The 22766-nt window shown below is 49.2% G+C and overlaps 11 protein-coding genes across 11 annotated transcripts; 5 read left to right on the top strand and 6 right to left on the bottom strand.

Annotated features, from left to right (window-relative positions):
- Positions 1-25: 25 nt before the first annotated feature.
- HO173_005930 (uncharacterized protein) lies at positions 26-3143 on the top strand (the record flags this gene model as incomplete). The annotated part of the gene is made up of 3 exons (XM_037307842.1): positions 26-59; positions 2129-2721; positions 2784-3143. The coding sequence occupies 3 exons, from the start codon at positions 26-28 to the stop codon at positions 3141-3143; spliced, it is 987 nt and encodes a 328-aa protein (XP_037165102.1).
- A 654-nt stretch (positions 3144-3797) lies between these two features.
- HO173_005929 (uncharacterized protein) lies at positions 3798-4623 on the bottom strand (the record flags this gene model as incomplete). The annotated part of the gene is made up of 2 exons (XM_037307841.1): positions 3798-4275; positions 4349-4623. The coding sequence occupies 2 exons, from the start codon at positions 4621-4623 to the stop codon at positions 3798-3800; spliced, it is 753 nt and encodes a 250-aa protein (XP_037165101.1).
- A 1401-nt stretch (positions 4624-6024) lies between these two features.
- Positions 6025-6521, bottom strand: HO173_005928 (uncharacterized protein; the record flags this gene model as incomplete). The annotated part of the gene is made up of 2 exons (XM_037307840.1): positions 6025-6462; positions 6519-6521. 2 exons carry the CDS (start codon positions 6519-6521, stop codon positions 6025-6027), a joined length of 441 nt encoding a protein of 146 aa, XP_037165100.1.
- A 416-nt stretch (positions 6522-6937) lies between these two features.
- Positions 6938-8186, bottom strand: HO173_005927 (uncharacterized protein; the record flags this gene model as incomplete). Its single annotated transcript, XM_037307839.1, has 2 exons — positions 6938-7749; positions 7910-8186. The coding sequence occupies 2 exons, from the start codon at positions 8184-8186 to the stop codon at positions 6938-6940; spliced, it is 1089 nt and encodes a 362-aa protein (XP_037165099.1).
- A 346-nt stretch (positions 8187-8532) lies between these two features.
- HO173_005926 (uncharacterized protein) lies at positions 8533-8922 on the top strand (the record flags this gene model as incomplete). The annotated part of the gene is made up of 1 exon (XM_037307838.1): positions 8533-8922. One exon carries the CDS (start codon positions 8533-8535, stop codon positions 8920-8922), a length of 390 nt encoding a protein of 129 aa, XP_037165098.1.
- A 3785-nt stretch (positions 8923-12707) lies between these two features.
- Positions 12708-14587, top strand: HO173_005925 (uncharacterized protein; the record flags this gene model as incomplete). Its single annotated transcript, XM_037307837.1, has 6 exons — positions 12708-12933; positions 12981-13041; positions 13092-13590; positions 13644-14072; positions 14137-14303; positions 14428-14587. The coding sequence occupies 6 exons, from the start codon at positions 12708-12710 to the stop codon at positions 14585-14587; spliced, it is 1542 nt and encodes a 513-aa protein (XP_037165097.1).
- A 2157-nt stretch (positions 14588-16744) lies between these two features.
- HO173_005924 (uncharacterized protein) lies at positions 16745-18170 on the bottom strand (the record flags this gene model as incomplete). The annotated part of the gene is made up of 6 exons (XM_037307836.1): positions 16745-17094; positions 17147-17369; positions 17488-17580; positions 17629-17904; positions 17978-18027; positions 18089-18170. The coding sequence occupies 6 exons, from the start codon at positions 18168-18170 to the stop codon at positions 16745-16747; spliced, it is 1074 nt and encodes a 357-aa protein (XP_037165096.1).
- A 725-nt stretch (positions 18171-18895) lies between these two features.
- HO173_005923 (uncharacterized protein) lies at positions 18896-19114 on the top strand (the record flags this gene model as incomplete). Its single annotated transcript, XM_037307835.1, has 1 exon — positions 18896-19114. The coding sequence occupies one exon, from the start codon at positions 18896-18898 to the stop codon at positions 19112-19114; it is 219 nt and encodes a 72-aa protein (XP_037165095.1).
- Positions 19115-19477: 363 nt separating this feature from the next.
- HO173_005922 (uncharacterized protein) lies at positions 19478-20443 on the bottom strand (the record flags this gene model as incomplete). Its single annotated transcript, XM_037307834.1, has 1 exon — positions 19478-20443. The coding sequence occupies one exon, from the start codon at positions 20441-20443 to the stop codon at positions 19478-19480; it is 966 nt and encodes a 321-aa protein (XP_037165094.1).
- Positions 20444-20862: 419 nt separating this feature from the next.
- HO173_005921 (uncharacterized protein) lies at positions 20863-21291 on the top strand (the record flags this gene model as incomplete). The annotated part of the gene is made up of 1 exon (XM_037307833.1): positions 20863-21291. One exon carries the CDS (start codon positions 20863-20865, stop codon positions 21289-21291), a length of 429 nt encoding a protein of 142 aa, XP_037165093.1.
- A 410-nt stretch (positions 21292-21701) lies between these two features.
- Positions 21702-22715, bottom strand: HO173_005920 (uncharacterized protein; the record flags this gene model as incomplete). Its single annotated transcript, XM_037307832.1, has 3 exons — positions 21702-22079; positions 22234-22289; positions 22427-22715. 3 exons carry the CDS (start codon positions 22713-22715, stop codon positions 21702-21704), a joined length of 723 nt encoding a protein of 240 aa, XP_037165092.1.
- Between the last annotated feature and the right edge of the window lie 51 nt (positions 22716-22766).

Raw genomic sequence — 22766 nt, 5'->3', positions numbered from 1 at the left:
CCCCTGCGCCTCTCGCGCCCTTTTCATGGCACGCGTCTCGACAGGCATCGAGGCAGATGGTGCAACCCCAACGGCGAAAAGCGGCAATGTTTGGTCTTGAAAGAGTGCAACTTTGATAATCGAAACTGAAGCGTTCCATGCTGATTTTATGGTGAGGTCTCATTCTGGCAGATTCTAAACGCTTTGTCCTTCGGCTGCAAGCAGAGAGAACAAAGGCAAAGATCACCATTTTTCTGCGCGCGTCCCTTTCACATTCCAGTGTATCGGCTCCCCTTTCATTACCTTCGCCGGAAATGCGACCGCTTTTTATGATTGCTGGTAGTGCGTTTCTATGTGTAAGCGTTTTCAGAAATTACGGTAGGGTTTGGACGTTTTGGATTGAAAGTGTGTATTACGCTTTATTGCATCGCTGCATTGAAGGGAACTCATTCGCACAACAGACACTGGTCTTTTTCATTGTCGCGAACGTCTCAGGCTTGAAGCCCATCTCTTCAGACCTCCATGAGCTCACGAAACATGAAGATTGAGAAAAGGTCGCCGTCGAAGTCAGGGCTTCTTGGCCTTGCAGGCTTGAGAACGATGCGACTGAGCCATGATCTCCTCGGATTTGAGTCTTTGATTGTTGTTAGTATCTATCCCTGCGCTCGTGAATCCAGTTGTCTACATATTTCTACACTATATTCCTTTCAAAGGGTCTGAGAAACCCACCTACTCACTGAAAGCCGTTGCATTCTATGATATGGCATGAACTTCCGCCGACTTCAAGTATTCTGCACCAAATGACACTCATCCATCTCGACAACCATGATGGGAATCTGCTGTTCGGGAGGGAGGGTGCGCAGTAGAGAGCTAAGGAAGCAGAGGTTGTCAAAAAGGTCGAGGAGGAGATGACGATCACGTACAACAGCTATAGCGAAACTTACTTTCTCGTTTGTTTGATCCATCTCCAGGCGTTCCATGTCCTCCGGCTTCTTCATCAACCTTTCCTGGCACTTCTGCTCCCGTATCTCCAACCCAGCAAGTTTAGCAGCCGCGACCATCTTCTCTCTCCAGGGCACGAGTCCGTGTTTTCGACTGCAGCCTCCTCCTGCGGCATGATCCTTTGCGCGCCCCCATACATCGCGCATACTGGCGATCTCCCTCTCTGCTGTCTCAAAGTCTCTTGTGCGTTTATCTCAACCTGAGACTAGGGCCCACGTATCGTCACGTGATAAGACTTGGCGTGTCGGATCACACGCTCCGTCGCTCTTTCCTCTAGCGCTCTTATTGAACCTCGCTCCCTTGCTGTGGTGAACCCCTGGCTCTCGATCATACAAAGCACGCAACTCCATCGTTAAACACTTTCCGCCTCTCTTATTCCGCTGCTTTGTGCTCGAGTTGCAGGGCGAGCAAATTTTTCAATGGCGTTTTGCAGTGACATTGAGTGTCTTCAACTCTTCGATCGATATTCCTATCTTGCCCGACGAGGAAATGGCTTACAGGGTAGACTGGTGATTCGTCATAGAGAGGTCCGCACGTTACTTCTGTTATCTTTTCCTCTCAATGTTTGTCCGTTGGCAACTCCTTCACTCCGCTGTTTCTCCAAGCTTTCCTGTTTCCAGGCTCCGCTTTTCGAAAGACTGTTCCGTCTCTACCCTCTCCATGTCCCATCCAAATAATCTTTTCGCCGCTCCGGACACCTTGCTCTATCATGCAGCGCCCATTCTCTTTTCGTCCCACCGACTAGACTCGTCTTTGGCCCTCTCGAGCATGGATCTCTTGCATAGTGCAAAATTTCCGACCGTCTCGTTTCATGTCCATCTTGATCGAAATAGAATGTGATAATTTGGGCTACAGCCCTCAAGACTGTATCTTTGTGCGAGTAGTAGTGCCTTAGAGTAACTGTTATATTGTCTTAGAAACTTTTCTTTCGTGGCACAACCATGATTGTCTGAACTTGATATGCTCTTTTTTCTGGAGCCTATGCCAACGCTCTTGTTTGACTGGCTCTTTCGCTCCATGCATTCAACCGGCCCTTAGAAATCTCTGTATTGTTTTCTTTGTTGCTTCAAATGTACAAATAAAGCCTCAGCTCGCGCAATCCTTCAAGTAACTTTCCTTCTGCTTCCATCTTCCCTAACAATCCTAGTGCTCAACTACCTGACCATGTCCCGCGCAGTTTTGGACACTGCGGCGCGCTATCTCAATGACAGCGCTCGTCAGCGCCTCAGAGAACAGACCAAAGAGCCAGTCTCATGGGATATAGGCGCTCAATATGACCACCCACACGGCGACTTGAACGACTACCAAGAGTTCCGAACCGTAGCTCGCGCACAGCTCACCAAAGCCCAAGCAACACAACTCTTGGTCGATTTTCTAACACCACTAGAGCACCTGCATACAGCTCAAAAAAAGGCCCTCAATAGGCTTGATGCGGCAGCACGCCACCCGAAATGGGACCCTAGTCTCGTGATCAAAGCGCTCGCTGATTTGGACATCGCCTTCTTCGACGGCCGTCTGAAAGGAAATGTCATAGTTATGTGGGCGACTGAAAGGGAGATATTGGAGAGAGTATGCGACGGCCAGAACCCTGAGAAAGGTTTCACGGGGCTTTGCCAACCCCTTCAGCCAGACGAAAACGAGGGAGAGCAGCGGTGCAAAGTCTGGTTGAACTCGGACAAGATCTTCAACGCACCAGACCCGCGTTTGCAGATGTGGGAGACTATGTTCCATGAGCTCGTGGTCAGTGCCTGTTCAACAAGCAGCAAATGTTCTAATGATAAGCTCACTGACAAGCGGTTTAGCACGCTTACGCTCTTGTCAGCTCCGACCGCGACGGCTTCATCGACTACCACGCTTATAATGATCCCTACCATGATGATCAATTCGGAATACCTTTTGAGCATGGTAGACCGCCGGTCGATGTATCACATGCAGATGCCTGCCAAACCTGCGGGAAAAGGCCACACCATCTGTTTAACTTGTTGTCCAAGGCCGTTGATGCACGGAGACGAGGAATTTGGCATGGACGAGCAAGGGGAAATGTTGAGAGGGCAGGTCAGCGATCCGCGTTGGGGTTAAGCCCCGGAGGGAGGATCACAGCGATCTCTGCCAATCTTATAGCTCTCGGCGAGGCTACGCCAGGCAGCTGCGATCGGGATTAAGGCGCGTACATATGATGGATATCAAGTGAAGGACAAAACACTTACTTGTCGTCGCAGCGTGTTCGATGGTCTTTTCGGGGGTGTCTGGACGGAAGCTCGGTGTTGCAAGATTTGATGGATTTCTGGTTGTCAAGGACAGCGACTTCTTTTGTGGAATGTTCGAAGGTTCTCGCGTTATTTTGCGTGCGGTCCGCTGCCGGTTTGTGCATTGAGATGGGAGTCGAGAGACACTGAACGTTCACGTATTGTCCCACGAACATTTGTAGTTCTTGTGAATATATCTCTGTTGTACCGTGACATGGAGTACCGCCAGTGCAGACCTTCGGGACCCCAGCCCCAGCCTGATAAGTGGGACTTTAGGGAAGTAGAACACGGATTATGACTAGGTACGGATGCCCTTGAGGCCGAGAGTGGAAAGTCTGCATTCTGGCCATGGATTGTAGACCGTGAGAAAATGGCGGATACAAGAAGTTGATCTATCGGGATGCGATATTCTTGCCAAAACGATCTGTAGATTACAGCTTACTGATGCACTCACAACGATTCAATCCAAAAGACACAAATCTGCCTCAAAATTCAAACCCCCATCTGCTCGCCCATGATCCGTCAAGCTCGTTCTTGCTCTCATGACATCAAAACGCTGAAGCGCAAAGGTCAACCAGAGAGTAAGACCGCCGCCTCTTTGCCAGGCTCAACATCACTCTCCGACAGGATAAGATTCCTCTTTAGCCAACAGTCAGGCACAACAGTGTTGTGGTTCCACACGGCACCGGAGCAGCCAAGAGCGGGGAAGTTGTTGGGCGGAGTCTGGAAGCTATACAAAGCACAAGCGTCCAAGCATTCTTTGAGCGAGGTTACATTGTTTATGATCTGTATGTCTACGGCCGCGGTGATGTTGTTTGTTCGGAAGTTGGTATTGCACAAGATCTGATACGTCAGGGATGTGTCGGATATCACGTATTCTGGACCAAGACTCGAGGAGGGTTTGTTGGTCGCGATGTAACTGGATCCATTGGCGGCGGGGCAGACTGGTGACGTTGTGGTTGAGGTTGAGGGTGCGGTGGATGTAATCGCCGGCGCTTGGGTCGCTGTGAAAATGTTGCCGGATTGTGTGACTGTAATGATAGGACTACTACGCAAATTGGGAGTCTCAGCACAATGAAGTCAAATTACATGTCACGATATTTCATCGAAGATCGGCTTACCTCGATGTGCTGGATTTGCGTTTGGTTGATAGACCTGCACCAAGTCCTGCACCTAGTGCTACAGCCAGACATACAATAGCGATCACAGCAAGCGCCCAGAAAGCTTTGTTACGGCTGGTTTTGGAGACTGGGTGGATTGGTTTATCCGGCTGGCTCAACGCAAATTCGTTCAATCCACTCGAGCCAGTGTAGTATTTGTTCCCGTCAGGCTGAAGAACAATCTCTGGACCGTCATGCGACGTGACTTCCAATCCAGGCTGAGGGATTCTGTCCATGGTGGAGACCCTGAAGGTGTAACTGTTGATCAAGACGTGCTCTCACTGAAGGCAGTCCAAAACCGACGCAGATGTTGTTCTCTCGGAGTTCTATTTGGCGAATCACGCTGCAGTCAAAAATGGCAGTGTGAGAAAAAGAGAAGGTACAACGTATTGCATGTGCAAAACAGACCCTGGCTGAGATCTAGGAGAGATAGACTGGTTACCAGAAGGAAGCGAATATCGACGCATCTATTTATAGAGTCGTGAATTTCAACGCCTCAACTCTAGGTTCTGATGGGTACTGCTTCCGGGTTTCAGCATCCGCGAGATCTTTCTGTGTCTGCGATCAGCTGAATCGTTGTCCAATGACCTTTATCATACTGGAACTGCTAGTCTGACATCTTTGCATGCAGCATGGCCCCAAATGTCAATCTTATCTCTCTGCGCCGTTTCCAGCGCAATGGGACTTACTCAGCTTACCTATAACTTCGACCGCTTCTCAGTGTTTGGACCATGAATAATGCTCACTGCGTCGTGTCGAGGCTGTGCATGCATCATGCATGCACAGAAGAGGGGTAAGATGAGAGTAAGGCTTGGAGACGCCTCGAGGCTGTATTAAGGGCGCCAGATAGAGGGACAGCCTCAATAAATGAGCAACAGTGAAGGGTATAGGTAACATAGAATCAAGACAAAATTTGCCCAATCTCTAACTCTGAGGGAAGAATAGCCGGATAGTAGTCGGAGGAGCTTCCGTGAGTTATATATTAGACCCTGAAGCCTAGGACATCATACTGATCTGTGATCCAATCAGGCTCAATGGGCTTCCACGACTGTTTTGGCTGCGCATTGTACACATAGCCTCTTTGCAGTGCCAGAGCCACTCAGGCTTCCTAGACGGTCAAACGATGAGTCTGTTCTTGACGGTCCTAGCTTTTCTATTCCCTCTTGGCTGAGTTGGCAAGGCGATCTTTCTTAATCCACATTTCAATCTTTCGGTTTGTTATTGTAGGAAGGACTGTCATGGGGAGAAAGAGGATGCTGAGAGGCAGAGAAAGATGATTGGTTGGTTTCCGCAAGGATACGGCCGAGCTAAAAGGGAAGGAATTGCGACGCCGCCGCGATCGGAGAAAGCGCCCCCAACGGTACAACCACATCTTGCAAATACTCATGCAGTCTGTGGTGTAGAAGAGCCACAGAGCAAGTCTGCTCATCTTCGAGCAAGTCTATAGTTCCTTCAGTCCCTCTCCTTCGACGTACTCGTCTCCGTAAAGCTCGCTCTTCATCCCAACCAACTTCTCTTTATCCCCACCCATCAAATTCAACATATAACCCTCCAGTACTCCAATGTTATCCGTCCACAACTCCGCCCTAGCATGTAAGGCCTTGATTTCTTTTCGCCTCGTCTCCACCTCTCTGGGATCACCATCCTTGTAACCCTCCAATTCTTTCCTCAATACTCCAACCTCCCCGTCCAACTCCAGCTTTGCACTGACTAATTCCCCCTACCCTCATCATCCTCCCCCTCTTCTCACTCGCCTCCCTAAGCTTCTCTTCCAACTCCCCCAGCGAAGCCTCGACCTTCGCCAATTCTTCTTTCAGCATCCCCAACACATTGTCACGGCTTTTTTTCTCCTCGGATAGGAAGCTCCAGTACCAGTTCCCACTGCCAATTTTCTCTACTCGGATCTTGCCTTCGTCGCTTAGGGCTTGGAGGTAGTCTTTGACTTGCATGCCATTGATGGAGGCGACAGACGGGAGAGCTTTCTCGAGCTCTTTGATCGAGTGGGCCGTGCGAGAGTTGTGCAAGTAGGTGAGGATGAGATTTTGTTTGGCAATGGGTGGGAGGGTTTTTGGTGCCTGCAGTGAGGGGGAATGTTAGTTGAATGCGAGAGGCGAGAGAAGAGGTTGGTTACCATTTGAGAGAGTGTGATAAATCAACCAGGATCGACTCGCGGTAGCTGTGAGTGATTGAAGTATCATTTTGTGGTTGAGAACCTGTCGAACCTATTTTCGCGGGTGCCGCCAAGCATTCCTACTACTCGGTACCGAATTCGCGATCACATTGCTGCCATCACTCTCTCCTAACTACTTCAATCGAGCACTATGGCACAGAATCATTCATGAATTGTTGGACTTTCAAGAGGATGGGTTGTCGCTATCTATCTTCGTTCTATCAAAACAGGTGCAAACAAGTTCGTTTTAGTGCACGTCAACTCCGCTACCGCCCATTAATAGCTAATCAAAGACAGACCTCGACCACACAAAGATCAACAAGGGAAACAAAAGTGCAAAACGCCTAAGAACGCTACTCCGGCTCGTTCGGCTCCTTGACCTATTCCAAGACCTGGGGAACTCTGTCAAATCGCCTCTTCTTTTCTTTTTGACTGGCCCGCGATTTATCTCTCGCTACCTTCGCCTTTTGAAGTCTCTCATCTCGCTGGCTATCAGTTTCCCAATGCTTTTGCTCATGAATTCGGCGACTAATTCGATTCCCGAGAATTTTGCCGCATATTGAGCACATGTGGTGGTTGATGGTGTGAACGACCATATGTTGTCGTAGATGGCCTGCGCTTTCGAAGACTTGATGGCAGTCAAGACAGTAGAATGAAATATGTAGAGCTGCGTCTCCATTCTGCCGGGACGTTGTATCACTGGAGTCATCCTCGTTAAGCTCGTTAAGCTGCTGAGAGCTTACCTCTCTTCCATTGTCCTCATCGCTCTCGGACGCCTTCCCAGTACACAACTGCGTCAATATATCTGCGAGCTGGGTTTTGGTACCTCTGCGCAAGACCGCCAGAGGGATATCATCTTCGATCTCTTGGATGTTGAAGTTTGTGCCGATACGGTTATTGGCCAAGATGAGCGCCTCTCGCAGATCTTCATCGCTAAGCTCGCTCGTGGCTGTGGTTTCATCGTCTTCTTCTCTCATAGGACTTCCTGTATCTAAGATGGTATCGTCGTCCGATTTAGTATCAGCACCATAGAATGCAACATACCTGTCTTGGAAGTCGAGAGGGGACTCTATCTGCGAATCTGCAAGTGACTGCCACTGAATTGTGTCGTTTGCATCAAGATCAAGCTGTGGCGAAGATATCTGGGCCCGGTCTCCGGAGAGTTTAGGGCACGTAAAGTGTGCATAGCATGCTAGACATGTTGGTGAGCTTAGGATATGCCACATCCTAGCACAGGGCTCACATTGAGTATCGACACAAGGAACTTTGATCGGAGTCGATCTGGAAGACTCGCTGATTTCGAAAAAATTACCACAGAGCTCGCATTCGTCAAAACCGGAACCGGCACTAACCAGCACCGATCCAATGGTAGGGAGTGTGCCGGCCTTCTTGAGCGCCATAGCCCTCGATAGTGCTGTCGGCATCATCGTATACAGGTAGCGAATATTCGAAAGTTTTGATGTCAGGTTGATCCCGGTGGGTAGGGGCAAGGTTAGTTTCTATTGATTGACGTCCAGGCGGAATATCTGGCTCGGCGAAAGGTTTGGGATGGATGTGTGATTGTGTAAGGAAAGATGAGCAGTTCCCACGGAATATGAATGATCTGGCCAGCTCTAAGCCATGACACATTCTCAAAATTTCACGACAATACCAAAGAAGGTAATTGTACTCGAGCAGAATCGGCCAGTGACACAACAATGGCATTATCTATCAACAATCCGCCTTCTAGTCTGTTTGTATGCCCCTTTGATTGCCTCTTTGTGTGCTTTCTCTCTCTTTTAGGTTGCTTCCATACTTCATTGTCGAAGAACAATCATCAATGACTGATACATACTCTACGTAAGCCGTTGACTGTCTTTCAGTTATCTAGTCATCGACTCACGACCACAAAACATATCAACATCCTCAATCGGCCCCCAAGTTTCCAGGATAAACAGATAAGCAAACAGCCTCTCAATTCAAACACTAGAACATCATGTGTTACGCTATCTACTACGTGTACGCCGAGTGTGGACATGATAAGAAGTTAGAGATTGTCGAGTTCTGTGAGGATTTCGGAGCGAGAACGTGCATGCTCATTCCCGTCTGCTTCAAGCAAGTCGACGCTCCATCTCTCTGCGTCTCGTGCTTCCGCGAGGAGGAAGCCATGATCGATGCCAAGTATGACGCCATGGTAGAGTTGATCCGAGGCAAGATGATTGACTATGAGGCAGCCCAGGCGAATAGACAGATCCAGGGTCGCGCTCAAGGAACGGTCGACAGCTATCTCGCTCTGCTCGAGCGAGACCTGGCAGATGCGAAGAAGTTGAGAAATCTGGAGATTAGATCATTCAGAACTGAACAGGATGTCTGGGCTGATGGCTGAGGAGGCAACGAGTTGGCCGAATTGGAAAGTACGGGTAAGCTGTGAAGCGGTTTGGCGGACCAAGTTGAGTAATCCCGACTATTTTTCCCTTGCTTTCGAGTAGTCATCGCTCGAGTTGCTTCAATATCTTTTTTACTTGTTGCCTCATGTTCACTGCAGTATACACGGCGACAAAATTGCGACCCCTTGCAACAGTCAATCTTTTGTGCGCCCTAGCGAAATTCAGGGAGAGAAACACATTCTTAGTACGTATTGCTCCAAGTTAAAGCCAACGATTTCAATCAATTAAATACAGTCGCAGCCAAGACCATCATTGTAAGTAACGGAGTGTTGGAATTGCGAAGCCGCTGAACTCCAACAGACTGTTAACATAAGGTACTCGTATAATCCAGAAGTGAGTTCTTTGATAAAGTGAGGACACCAATAGTTCAACCGGAATTCGGCTAAGTGGAAGGATTTACTGGTGTCCTCGCTCTATCAAAGAACTCACTTCTGGATTGTACGAGTCGTACCAAATCTGAGACAGCGGCGTAGCCGCAACCCGTCCTCCAACACCCCTCGCACTTTGAAACAGGGGAAGTACTCTAATTTCACGTCACAATGAATGGATACAAAGGCTGGATGTCTGCCCTTGCTTCGACGAGAGACTTGAAGAAGTTTGGGGTGAACACTTACTCTTCTTGCCGGCCACCAGTGCATCTTCCAACCGAACCCTCAATTATATCAGCTGGGCTGTAACTGCATTTACCTCTTTACAATCATGTTGGTCCTACAGATCGCATTGCTCGTCCTGAGGTAAGCCCAACAAGATTCCTTTGGCGACTCATGTACAGCGCACGTGCATCCTCAACTCAAATACCGCACATGCTCTTTGGGTACTCATATGTACCTTTCTGGTCTCCCTGTCTATTTCTTCCATCATCCGACCTCAAATCGCCTTCACAAACACCCAAACCCCAAACTGACAATCCCCCCCACCAGCGCCCTTCCCCTCTCCCTCGCCAGACACCACAAACACACCCCCTCGATCTCGACCTTCGCCACCCTCACAACCTCAACCGGTACCGCCACCGCATCACGCGGGCCCACATGCCCCACATACACCTCGATCGTGCCGCCCGACTTCGTATGCCCGGTGAGCGATAAAAGGAAAAGACAGGCGTGCCCACTGGCACAGTGGGATATGACTATCACCTCCACCGCCACGGTACCCTGCTCGTGCCCAGCGTCCGTTCCGACGACGACGGTTTCGGCTTGTCCTGCTTATGGGTGCGAGAGGCAAGCCACGGTTACGACGACGGTGGGTTGTACTTGAGGCGGCGAGGGGGGTGGGGAAACGGTCGATGAGGCGGGGTGGTTGGACGCGTCGGCATTCACTGGGAGATGGTGGAATGAGGAGCCTGTATTAGGTGAGCTGGTAGACAAAAAGCCATGCATAGAGAGGAGATGATGCGGGCACCGAGGCGCAATTTATGACTGTATTTTTCTGAGGTCCTCCTGATGCCAGGAAGAAGTGACAATTGTAATAAACTTTCCCTTCATTATTGTAAGGATCTGCGATAAGGAATCGTTTTTCCTGCGTTCAATGCTCGTTATTCAGATCCCGTGATAGGCAAACCAATGATGCCCAAAAGGATATGTACAAATGGAAAACAAGGGGCATTTAAAAATGCCATCGTTTCCTGAAAATTAGCCCGTTGAGATTTTGGAGATCCTGGAGACTCCCTCTATGCGTGAGTTCTGCCACAGTATCTTACTTTCTTGTGAAGAGCTATTAGTCGCGTACTTCTTCGATGGCGTAACCCAGAGCAGCGTACCCATACCGAGTATGGTGCTCAACCCTCCATGCGATACGATGATGTGCACGTGTGAGGCTGCACAAAAGCCGTGTGGCAAGAATGCAGCATCAGCAGTCATGGTCCGGCATGTTCCTCAACGCCCACTTCAATACGGAGAATCAAGACTTCAGTCAGGCCTTCCAGATTTGCCCTCTTCACCCACCCCCGGGGCCCAGCTTCTCTGTGCTTCTTACAAGCCGTCTTCCGTTCCAGCCGCGTTCGAAGACGGCATCAGATCTGCCCTTGAGATCACTCCTGACCTTCCCTGTCCCTTCATGGACACCGTCTCCATTTCCGTCGAGAACAAAACAGGCAACGGAGCAAGAACACTCGAGAGGTCTACACTGCCCAGATCACCGGACCAAGAATCTTCGATGAGCTCTCGGCGGTGGTCGGATAGTTATTCATAGGTCCTGAAAGCCGAAAGTGCGCGGATGTTTGCCACCCTCGTAATCTCATGGAAAGTCCTAGAGTGCCCCATGAGGTGGATTGTCATATCGATACAAGCCGCTTGCTGTGTCCTGTGCGAAGTGCCACACCTCGTCGAGATGCATTGTGCTGAGCGCCATACTCTCACTCACATTGCGAACCTAGCACAGACGATATTTGTAAAGACGAGCCCCTGTTAATGCAAGCGTCGGGAGCTAAAGTCGGTAGATCGTTTCCTTCTCCGTCACTGAACTCGGTGTTCCTAAGAACTTGTGGCAGATCAGGCAGGCATTGCTTGGTGTGAAGCCATTTGGCGATGAAGGAAAGGCGTATCTCGACCTCAACGAGGTCACTTTAAAAGAGAACTGTCTCGCATTCAAGTAGGCAGATGCAGCAGGATCGTCTGTTGTTTGATTTGCACGCTTTCTTCGATTCCAAGGATCTGTTTGACAATGCTTCATTTGGCTGCTGAAATGTTGCGCTGAGGACAAGGGTAGCAGCAGATTATGGATTGCTGAGATCAAAAACTGTCGCAGGAGATCTTTGAATACATGTGTAATCCATTGGCCTGATCATCCGAGAAATGGTCGAAAATGGGCGAACAGCCGACTCAAAAGCCTGAGGCCTCTACCTTGATTAAGCGTGACTGGGGACGGGAAAGCTGAAGTAGTCAAGGTACCTTGAATAGGAGTTGCTGAAGAGTAGAGCCTAAGCACGTTCCTAGACAGCGTTTTCCTTGTTGTGCATTGTTGACCGAAGCCATCCCAGACATGTTCCACACCCGTATCACCCTCTTCATAGACAGACTCGGAAAACAAGTAGATCCAGCTTTTCAATCAAGTCGTTCATGTGTTGCGCTTCTGGGGCATGGCGAGAGATTGATCCTAACATACAGTGCCTAAGACGTTCAGGTAAATTGCAAGATGAAGTACTTTTGGCAGCCGCAGATAACATGGATGACTCCCATTGCGAACGGATGGAGAGAGGCTGTCGTATTCGTACTGTTGATCCGATGCGACCAGCTGCATTTTGCCAAAGCACTAAAAATGGTCTCTCACTAAGTACATCCGATTGGACGAACAGGCGCCCATCATTGGATACTGCAGTCAACATATCATCAATCCGTGTACCCGAGTCAAGATGGAAGGAACTAGAGTCTTGCTTTGATCTCCTTGCAAGAGGGCATGAGGGATTTCAGGCCCACCTGGCCGACGCCTTGGGATCGTCACCATGGGAACTATCATGAGAAAGACCGTCAAGCTCAAATCCCAGCTCGGAGACACGGGAGGAGCTCCGGGAAGGGCAGATATGCAGTCCGCAAGTAGAAGGTCAATCGGGGACCTGCATGAGGACGAGCATCCACACTGCTCGGCTGGACCCGCGCCTCTTCTGCTTCACGACTACCAAGTCATCCGTTGCATCCCCCAAAAACATCTTCGTATACCTACTGGTTAGTATTGCTCACCTCAAGCTACGTCAATTATTTCTGCCTTCACAGGTAAAGTTTGACCGGCAAACATGGCACTGCTTAATGCCTTCTCTGCTTCGGCGCTTTTGTTCGTCGCTGCTGCACTCGTTGCCTCTCTATTGGCCAAGATCGTGTACCGCCTCACACTTCACCCTCTCGCTGCCTTTCCTGGACCCAAGTTGGCTGCTATCACTAACCTGTACGGCGCCTTCTTTGACTTGAGCTCAAGCAGTTCGCCGTATGTCAAGATACTGCCAGCTTTCCATGCTAAATATGGTCAATCTACCATTGTGTCACCATATGCTTTTTCTGAATCAAAATAGGACCCATTGTTCGGGCCTGGCCTAATCAGCTCCACATTCATGATATAGATGCATACAATCAGTGAGTCCAACCTGCCATGATGGGTACCACACGCTGATCTGAGATAACAGGATATTCAAAGCTGGCACAAAGTTCTCTAAGGAACGCTCCTTCTACACTAGCTACGTACCTCTCCACGGTTCATTCTTCCAAGAGCTAGAAACCAAAGACGCTTTGGCCCGCAGAAACCTTTTCAGCACCTACTTCTCTCAAAAATCCGTACGACGTGCTGAGCCTCTTATCCAGAATCTGTCTTCCAAATTCCTCGATTTCTTACAAGCAGCGGCGTCGGATGATGAAGGGGAGATCGTGAATCTCAGCAAGGGTTTCCGGTGCCTGACTTCAGATGTGATCATGAACTTCACGTTCCATAAGCCGCTGGGCGCCTTGGAATCACCTGAATTTGATTTTCCGATGACGAGGGCCTTGAGCGAGGCTGTCAAGTATGGGCAGTGGGTCGCTTACTTCCCCAGCTCGTTCAGGATGCTATTCCGGTGGATAGACAAGCTTCCGTTATGGTTTCTTGATAAGTATATGGAGCCTTTAGCGCTCACTAAGTGGTGCATGAGGGTGAGGAGCCTACGCTCCACATTTTTTATTTCAATCAAATGACGTCGGACAAGGTAGCCCGAGAACGCATACTAGAATTGAAAGCTCGGCCTACCAAATCATCAGACCACCTCCCTACCATTTTCGACACTGCACTCAAACCTGATGCGGACAAAGGACAAATCAAGCCTACTATCGATGAGCTCGCAGCAGATACGCTACTCCTACTGATCGCAGGCACCGACAGTACCGCTCACGCGCTCACTTTCGCGACATACAACGTCCTGCAAGACCCCAACATACTGAGGAAACTGCAAGCGGAACTGCGGAATGCAATGCCGAGGAAAGATATGCTGCTCGAATGGGCCGAGTTGGAAAAGCTCCCGTATCTGCGCGGCATCATTAAAGAAACCCTCCGCGCATCCTCTGGGGCTCCGGGCCGCTTACCCCGTGTCGTTCCCTCTGCAGGAGCTGTCTTCTGTGGACAGCGCATTGCGCCTGGTGTAAGTGCCTGCTCAACCAACTCACCTCAAGTCCTCCTCAGGCTAACGGATTGCGTCCTCTCAGACCATAATCTCCAGCAGCGCGCATGTTTACCATCATGACCCGAACGTCTTCCCTGACCCCGAGGTCTTTCGTCCCGAGCGTTGGCTGGTTGGCGACAATGAATCCACCGAACTGGAGAAGAACATGATGCCGTTCCTTAGAGGTTCAAGAATGTGTCCGGGAATAAAGTCCGTGTCCCTTCAAAGTCTTCCCGTCTGTGAAGCATATAGATTTCCCACGATCGCATCCCGGTTCTACTCCTCGCTTACACCACCTCCTGGCTGGGCACAATGGCTGACTGATCGGGTACAGCTTGGCGTACACGGAATTATATCTCACCCTGGGACATCTTTTCCGCAGATTCGAGATGACCGTGCACGGGACAAGCGAGGCGGACATGGAATGGACAGACTGCGGCATAGCGCAAACGATGGGCGAATTGAAGGTCAAGCTTAGAGAAGCAAAGGAGTGAGCTGGGGACTCAATTCACAGTTCTGTAGTATCGGAATTCAATTCCTAAAATGAGGCCATCAGTATATATGCGCTTCAACGATCTAAGCAACGAAATGCCGTGATCTGAATTTCAGCGTTCATGATTGCGCCCGGTAACTCCAAAGTCGGATGACTAATCTTAAGCCTTTTCTGCAACGCTCTGGTGGTCTGTTCGGGGGTACGGCTTTGAGCTCCATTCCTTCCTTTCTTTCTTTCTTTCTTTCTTTCTTTCTTTCTTTCTTTCTTTCTTTCTACATCTCTCTAGCGGCACGCCTGCGACAGACAGCCGTTTTCGCAATGAAAAGTTACCAATTTCTCACACAGAGTACTTTGAACACGAAGCAAAGCCGTCAGAGTCAAAGGATTCGGCAGTCTGAGGCGCTTGCCTGTAAACTTGAGCATCTATTTCGAGTCTTTGCTGTTGTCCACTTTCAGCAAGGCTACTTGGGGTTGGGTGCGAAAACCCATCAGCTGCAAATTGTGAGGCCTCTTGAAAAGGCGATGGCTGTCGAGAAGCGCTGATGGTCAGTGAAGCTGATCTTGCTGTCGAATGCTCGTTGTTGGCCTTTTGTAGTCGATCTGAAGATGCGCTTTTACGAGGTGACAATGTGTTTTCCTTTGCTTGCGATTTCTGTTATTGACGTGGCGGTGATAAGGAAGCTGGCTGCCCCACTGTTTGATTGTACAGTTCATCTTCTTATGTATCCGACCTTGACCGATCCAACCTTGACCGAAGCGGTGTGCTGCTGCTGATTTTTGAGAAGTCATGACCCTGGAAGTGCCCTCGCGATGAGAAGGCTCTTGATGGTCGAGCCGGGGGTGGACATTAATCCATCGATGCATCATCAGACTTTCCTCCTGCTTGTAATGCAGCAGTATACCAGAGCTTTTCTCGAGGCGTTATCTTTGGAATGCATGCTCAAGGGTAACGGAATGATATGGGGCGGTAAGCGGGAGAAAGCAAGGCGGGATCCGCAGGCAAGGTCAATGGAGAAACCTTGGACTGGTCGAGTGTCTTAACAGTGCAATCTAGAGTGATGACAACACTGGACGTCCAAGAATGGCTTTTTAGAAGGGCTAGAGATATCAGGCTGTGGAGGAAGGTACTCTAGCCTTGTGACTGTCTGATCGCCAAAGAGTGTTTTGAAGGCGAGTACATATTTCGCTGATCGTGTACGACAACTGAAGACTGTGGCTGTGTCATCGCGGCTGAGTACTTTTAGCGTATCCCTGATTGCATAATCTTTGAGAAAACCGAAAATTAGCCATCCGACTGATAGCCTAATCTTATATACACTCAAAATCCGGGTTACAGCTCGGCAGGGGTGAAAAATTCGGGAAGCTTCAGTATATGCTCTTAAGGTATCGACTAATCGTCGAACAGTAAGCTTGACCCTTTAGCCACCGGCCGCTTTTCACATACTAAGCTTTACACGATAGAGTACTCTCGAGTACGGCGAAGACTGAAACCTCTAGCCAACGAATGTCTTAGCCAGCGAGACTAATACTGTATCGATCGCAGCTCGCAAAAAGAACCTACCGTGTCCACCTGAACCTGCCTCGTATGCGCCCTCAATCTCAACCATACTGATCCTCTTCACCTTCGCAAATCCCACTAGCTGCTGCAGCGTCACGCAAGAAAGACGCTCCACCACCGTCAACTCCCGGCCAAGACGTCTACACGGGCGGTCCTGTCCGTGACATGGAGGGAGCAAATACCGGAAGGCACAATGAAATAGATCGAGCGTTCCTTGCGTGGCAGCTATTGCTCTGGTCAAGACGTTGGTGCTGTGGGTCTGTTCGACCAAACGACTTCGACTTGGAATCTGGAGTATGATCCTAACGCTTTTGGGGACTGTTACGGCGTCCGCTCCGCTCCGCGAGTGCATATTGCTACCCCTGATGGTGAGGCTTGATCACATTGAGGGTGGACGAAGTTTGGATTCTACATAGCGGCCAGTCGGCTTTCTGAACATTGTTGAGTTGGGATTTAATTCACTGACTCTCTTCTCCGTCCATAACTATATAGATAGAACAAGACTCGATGCAAGCCTCTGCACATTTGTGCACCGATTAGACCTTTCATTGATGTGGTCGGGTGTTGATCATGATCGAGCCGTAGGTATTCAATGACCATCTAAGAGAGCGGTCGAATGCTGCAATATTCTGCTATGTAACACGCCCAAGTCGCAATCACAGGTGCAAACCCTCCATCCAACGAAGGTCCGTGGCCGTCGGCTTCGTGTAACCCGTTGGATTGGGTCTGCAATTCTTCATCGGGAGTACTGTTCCGAAGCGGCTTCTGCGTTAGGGTTTCTCCTGGCTCAGACGAAGTTTGATGGCCATCATAGCAGCAAGCGTACGGATTGAACTTCGAATAACCGATAAGTAGGGGTTGATTCAATCTTATCTGAAGTTGCTCGATTCGAGCAAGCCCTTCTTTATCGCCCATACCCTTCCAGACGCTTTTTTGCCGTTCGTATATAGCTATTCATATTATGAGTTAGAATAGAGTTCTTATGCAATGAGAGTTGCATACCTGAATGCTGTTCCTTTGTAAAGCTCTTCTCCAGTTGAGATCGATCGGGGGCCCCATTTATCCAGCCGAGGAGGGATCGATAAAGTATGGTCGACACCCAAGCGATGGTATTCGGTGTAATGCTAGCTATCCAGGCTTTGCTTTGTGTGTTGCTGTTCGAGCCCCCCACCTTGGTAGACTTGATGAATTCAAAAATTTGATTGGCTGCAAAAAAAGAAGGTACCTGCAGAAAGTCAATGTGAAATAATGAAACCATGAGTCCGAAGGAACTCGTACTCCATTGTGGTCTAGCGGATGTAGTAAACGATCTGTATTGTCTCGATCGGTAGCGGTCACAAGACAAAGCTTATCAACTCGGAGAGCGATATCTCGCTGCGTCTGCTTCGTTTGGTCGATTGAGTAGAGAACGGGGATCCCTTTTGCCGTTTGATTAACTTAGAGATGTCAGAAGCGATATCGTACTTCGAGATATGAGCATCTACCTTCTGCAAATTATGAGCATCTACCTTCTGCAAATCCTCCTTCTCGGTCGTTATCAGCTGGGTATTCGCTGATTCTAAGCCAGCTCTTCGGCTATATTCCTCCGCACATTCTGTCCATACAATTTTCATCTTGTCCTCGCCAATAAAAGGATCCTCATGTTCAGCTATAGCCACTACTCTCTCACTGACCTCCTTGTATATGTCCCGCCGAGCTTGTGTTGCGGCGAAGTTCTTTCCGTAGGGAGGGGGTTTGAATGAAGGTGCCTCGAATTTTGCCTTGAGGGGTAGAAAAAGGTCAGCATCAAGGCATATCACAGCGCTACTCTGGAGTGAAGGGGAGATATAGTACCTTCTTTTTTGGACGACAACCAGCGTCGGCACCCTTGCTGGCCTTCGAACCTGCGCGAGAGGCGGGTGCGAGAGGCGGGTGCGAGAGGCGTGTCGGACTCCTCAATTCCACTGTGAGCTCCCAAGGGAACCTCTGTCGTCGACGCAGAACTGTTAGAAGGATTATTACCGCTCTTCAAGCTCACTGTGTCCATCTGTGAACGCGAGCGTTTACGTCTACTTTGGTTAGTCATATTCACTGTTGAAGACTGCTGTGCGGCCTCATACGTCGGATGGCGTGTGGACTGAAGAGGGGACGAAACTTAGACTATTTCCGCCAGCAGGATGTTTCTTAGGGATGCGGATTTGTCATATGACACGTGAAGTCGCGTCAGACCTCTCTCGTCAATTGACTGTCATAGCAAGCCAAATGACCGCACGGCAAAAAGACTATACTATATAATTGACGGTACACCTACGCGTTAAAAGATTTCACGTAAATTCTAGAGAGATTTTCTGCTTAGTTATCTTGGTAGAGCTTCAACTAGTGGGTACGAGTATCTAGGAGTATAAAACCTTCTGAGTTCTTGGCATAGGGTTCTGTGGCGCGCAACGCATCGATCCAAATAATCAATTTTACACCGACAAATCAGATGGTAAGACTTCTACAATGATCCTAAAGCTTCACTGGCAAAGAAAAGAGAATTAAAATGCATATGGACAGACTTGCAGATTCTCTAGTCAAGGGTCGCTGTATCAAACAAATACTCATTAAGCCGTATTCCTTTAAGACTACCTACTCGAGGAATAAGGAAAGGTGGCTCGAAACCTCATAAAAATACTTGAGCCTTTACGCTCAATTACGGGGGTTGGCGTGGCTCATGTTCGTGAAATGAGGCGAGAGCACTGCGCTTATGTGCGATGTTTGGAGCAGGCGATCATGTCAAATGACGGCGTGTCGTCAGGACCGGCTACTCCTGATCAGCCAATCCTAGGCTTATCGATCAAAACCGAAGAGCATCTGAATGCCAAAGCCGAGGCCATCGACGGTGATAGGCATGACGAGTTTGGAAGTAGAAATGACAATCAAGTCAGAGAAGTATTTGAAGTGCTCAAGGTGAAACCGCTGTATGACAACACAGGCTTCCTCGCAAGGTGAAAGACGGTGTTTTGGAACTGTGAAGCAAAATGTTTTCAACATCTATAATCGCTGCTAGACGTGGGCTCAATATAAGAGCCATTTTGATCTAGATGTCCAAGTCACGTGCAGTCTTACTCTGACTTGACGACCATAGGAACGGAAAATTCGTCTTGTCTCAGGGCACCCTTAGCGGCTATACATTCAATACCTAGTTTGTCTTCATTAAGGCAGAGCCAGGATTCATCGACTTACAGAGTTCTCCACACTGCACCCGTAACGGGATTTTGATCTGCAAGGTCAACCCAACCAGTCTCGCTCCTTTCTTTATTTTTGTTGTCGAAGACCTAGAGGCAAAGTTCGCACTCAGCTCAAGGAACCGCCTTATAAGGCCGCCTGGGAAAACACATCCCCCAAATCCTCCACCGCGTCCTTCGAACCAACACGGATATCAAGTGTTCCGAAAACTTTGACCAGCTCTCCGTCAACCGGTTGCAACTCCAGCGAGTCTGGCTGAACATAAAGCAACCCCCCTTCTCGCAATCCCAGAACGTCCAAGAGTTCCACTCCACTGCCATGGACGAAATTCATCAACGACACCACCAGCTCCAACTCGTCCAAAAGAAACGAGGTACCGGCTCGCATGTTGACCAACATAAGCACATCTCTCAAATCTCCATCTGTGAAGTTTCCGCAGCTGGACTTGAATTGAAGGGGATTTGTTGAATTTCCTTCCATATATGCACGTATTTCTGCGGTTTTTACCCAGAGCGATGGATCGAACAGCGGGCATTTAAGGAATGCGTCGAGGGCATCGACAACTGATGTGGCGGTGCCAAGGCGATAGTCGACGAGGCTGATGCATACCTCCAACTCTCGTACGGAAAGGAAGGTACTGTGACAGCCGTTCAGTACACCCAGCTTACCTTGTAGGTCAGACTTCGTTTGCTCTGCTTCCTCCATGCTGGCGCTGTCCAGCATCTCTCGTCGGCTCTCAACCGATGGGATTGGCCAGTCGTTGACACCGCTTCTCAGCTCGAGTTGACGCAAGTGAGCCCTCGTGTTGTGATTGAGCGGCGCGTTAACACCCGCAATGATCCGGATCGCATTCTTGCACAGAGGACATCTCGGACTTGTTTCGAACGATCGCTCTAGACACAACGAGCCAGCAATGCATCCACATGTGAGAATGACGGGATATTCCATTGGACCGTTAGCATCTTTTGGAAACCCCCAGGGAGTCCCACAAACATGACATGCCTGCTCGTGGGGTGAAAGATCTTCTGCTCGGATGGATCGTAGATGTTGGAGTGGACTGTCCATGCTAGTGATGATCAAAGCTGAATCCATGTTGGGATTATGTGCGGGGATTGATGATTTGAGAAATCTGGGGCTGTGGTGTAAGACTCGAGTGCTGGAATATAGATATTTGTGTCAAGCATGCAGGTAAGTGTCAAGGGGAGTGCTAATCAAAACAAAGAGAAACATATAACACATCGATTCAAAGTCGAACAAAGCCATTATGAATTGTGATAAAAGGCCAAAACCACAAAGAGAGTCGAGCTTGACGCTCTTTGTGTCATGATACTTTGCAACACTGCTAGAAAAAAGCACTGGGTATTTAACACATGCCCGGCAACCTTGCAGCATCGCAGCATTGACACTTTCAGCAGGACGTTGCTTCCATCCCCACTTCACTTTCGTCTTCTTTTTCCTCTGTCGGCGCTCACCCACATCCTGTGAGATCTTTTAATCACCAAATTCAAAAAATGCTCATGTCAAGCACAACTTCGGTAAGCTCGCAGAAACCTTCCATGTCTCTTGTGAAGTCCATCGGCTATCTGACTACGGCAATCACCAAGAAGCTGACTGGCAGCGACAAGGTCGCGCCCCTCTTCATAGCACCGCACGTTGAAAACGAAGAATTCGAACACGTTGTGGAGCTAGCGTGCGGTCACATCCTATGCAAGAAAGACGATGATAAGGCGAGGGGTGCCAGATGCGGGCTACTAGGCAGCAACAGTCTCTTCGCCAATCTTTCGATCTACGAAGCCACTCGGTGCCCGATTTGCGAATCCAATCTGCTTGCCAACAGAAATGTCGGAAGCGAACGCGACTTCCGTGTCGCCGCACTGCGGGTTCCAGAAAAGCACACAACGGTGGCCAAAAGTGGAGAGCTGTACGGTCCCGAGAGATAGAGTACCGCTGATGAGTAGAGCCAGGAAGGACGTTAGGATTGGAAGCTCCTTGGGCCCTCCGCTGATGCGCGTCTGGATCTAAGCCTTAGGGAGATCCTAGTAGGGCGTTTAGGCGAGCAAAAAGGGTCTTGACGGTCAAACGGGCTAGTGGTACAATGCGTTCAGATGGTGACGCAAAGTAGGTTCTTGAACACTTGTAGAGATGATTAGTTGTTATTAGTATCAGAGTGTGATCATAATGGGTCAACATGGATAGGAGCGAAGGTGAATTCGTGCTTGAATACATTTTTGGTTCACATTTTGAAAGACATGGTAGTGTATCACTAATGCTTTGGGTTTTGACTGTCTACTTCCCAGGCTCTCTTGCTTGCTAAGCTATGCCTTTTTCCTGTCCAATTTGAGATTGGTCCCTAAAATTTCTTCGCTATCAGATCGACAGCCTTCATAGCAGCACGTGCAAGACTTGGACCTCCTCCATTTTTGCGATTCTTTGGGAATTCTTCGTCTCCGATCTCCGCTGGATCGGTAGCTTGAGTGGCGAAGTCTTGTACATCTGTGCCCATATTAACCTCTGTTTGGCTTCGAGAGCGCTCAAGGACCTCATCGATGCTGAGGTACCGCTTGATTTCATCGCTTGGTGCTCCGGAATCCTTTGACAGTTGCGATACCTGTCTGCTCAGCCCCTCGTCTAAAACCTCGTGGTCATCGACATCCACCCATGCAAGGTCGCTAGTAGCCAGTGTGGGCTCAACTGGATCTGTGAACGTTTGCGGGAAATCGACCTTGCACTGCAGCATTCGAAGTCAGCATTTCTCTTCTCAAATGGTTTCTCGAGTCCGATGGTATGTTTGAGGAGCAAAACATGTGTCTCTGCTCCTCGACATGTCTTGAGGCTCGAGCAAGGACGTGAAAGGGGAAGAAGTAATTAGAAGGGGCACTTACGAAAGGACACTTTGTGAACCCACACTCGTAGGGAGAAAGGTATTTCCGAAGGCATTCTACGCAGATTTCGAAGTCAGCATTGTTTATTCGAGGTAGGAAATGGAGTTGCAAGACAGGTCTCGGGGGGAGAAAGGTCTTCTTGCGACTCAATTTCTTTACCACACAGGAAGAGTCAGCTCCGAAATGTACGTACGGTGACCTGCTATATGACCACATGGCAGACAACAAGGGGATTCTTTACGTCCGCAAACTCTGAATTCGTCATCGTACTTGCGATCACACATGCCACAGAATTTTTCGTCTTCATGAAGGAAATCGATGGAGACGATGGGCAGTTTCCATATGAATTTCATAGCCCTCAATTCGGACTCAAGTGGGTCCAGACTGTCGGCCTTCATGGAAGAACCAATATTTTCGTTGACGAAAGAAGCTTCGATCTCTGGTACAGAGGCCTCGAGTCGATTGAGAATCTCTGCTGGCATGGTCTTTTGTTGTGTTGTTTGGTTGCGGAAATGATGAGCTGATTCTGGAGT

The sequence above is a fragment of the Letharia columbiana genome, assembly GCF_014066305.1.
Source record: "Letharia columbiana isolate WasteWater2 chromosome Unknown Sc0000017_s0, whole genome shotgun sequence".
In the NCBI taxonomy this organism is placed as follows: Eukaryota; Fungi; Ascomycota; class Lecanoromycetes; order Lecanorales; family Parmeliaceae; genus Letharia; species Letharia columbiana.
This window is presented reverse-complemented; position numbering and strand designations above follow the sequence as displayed.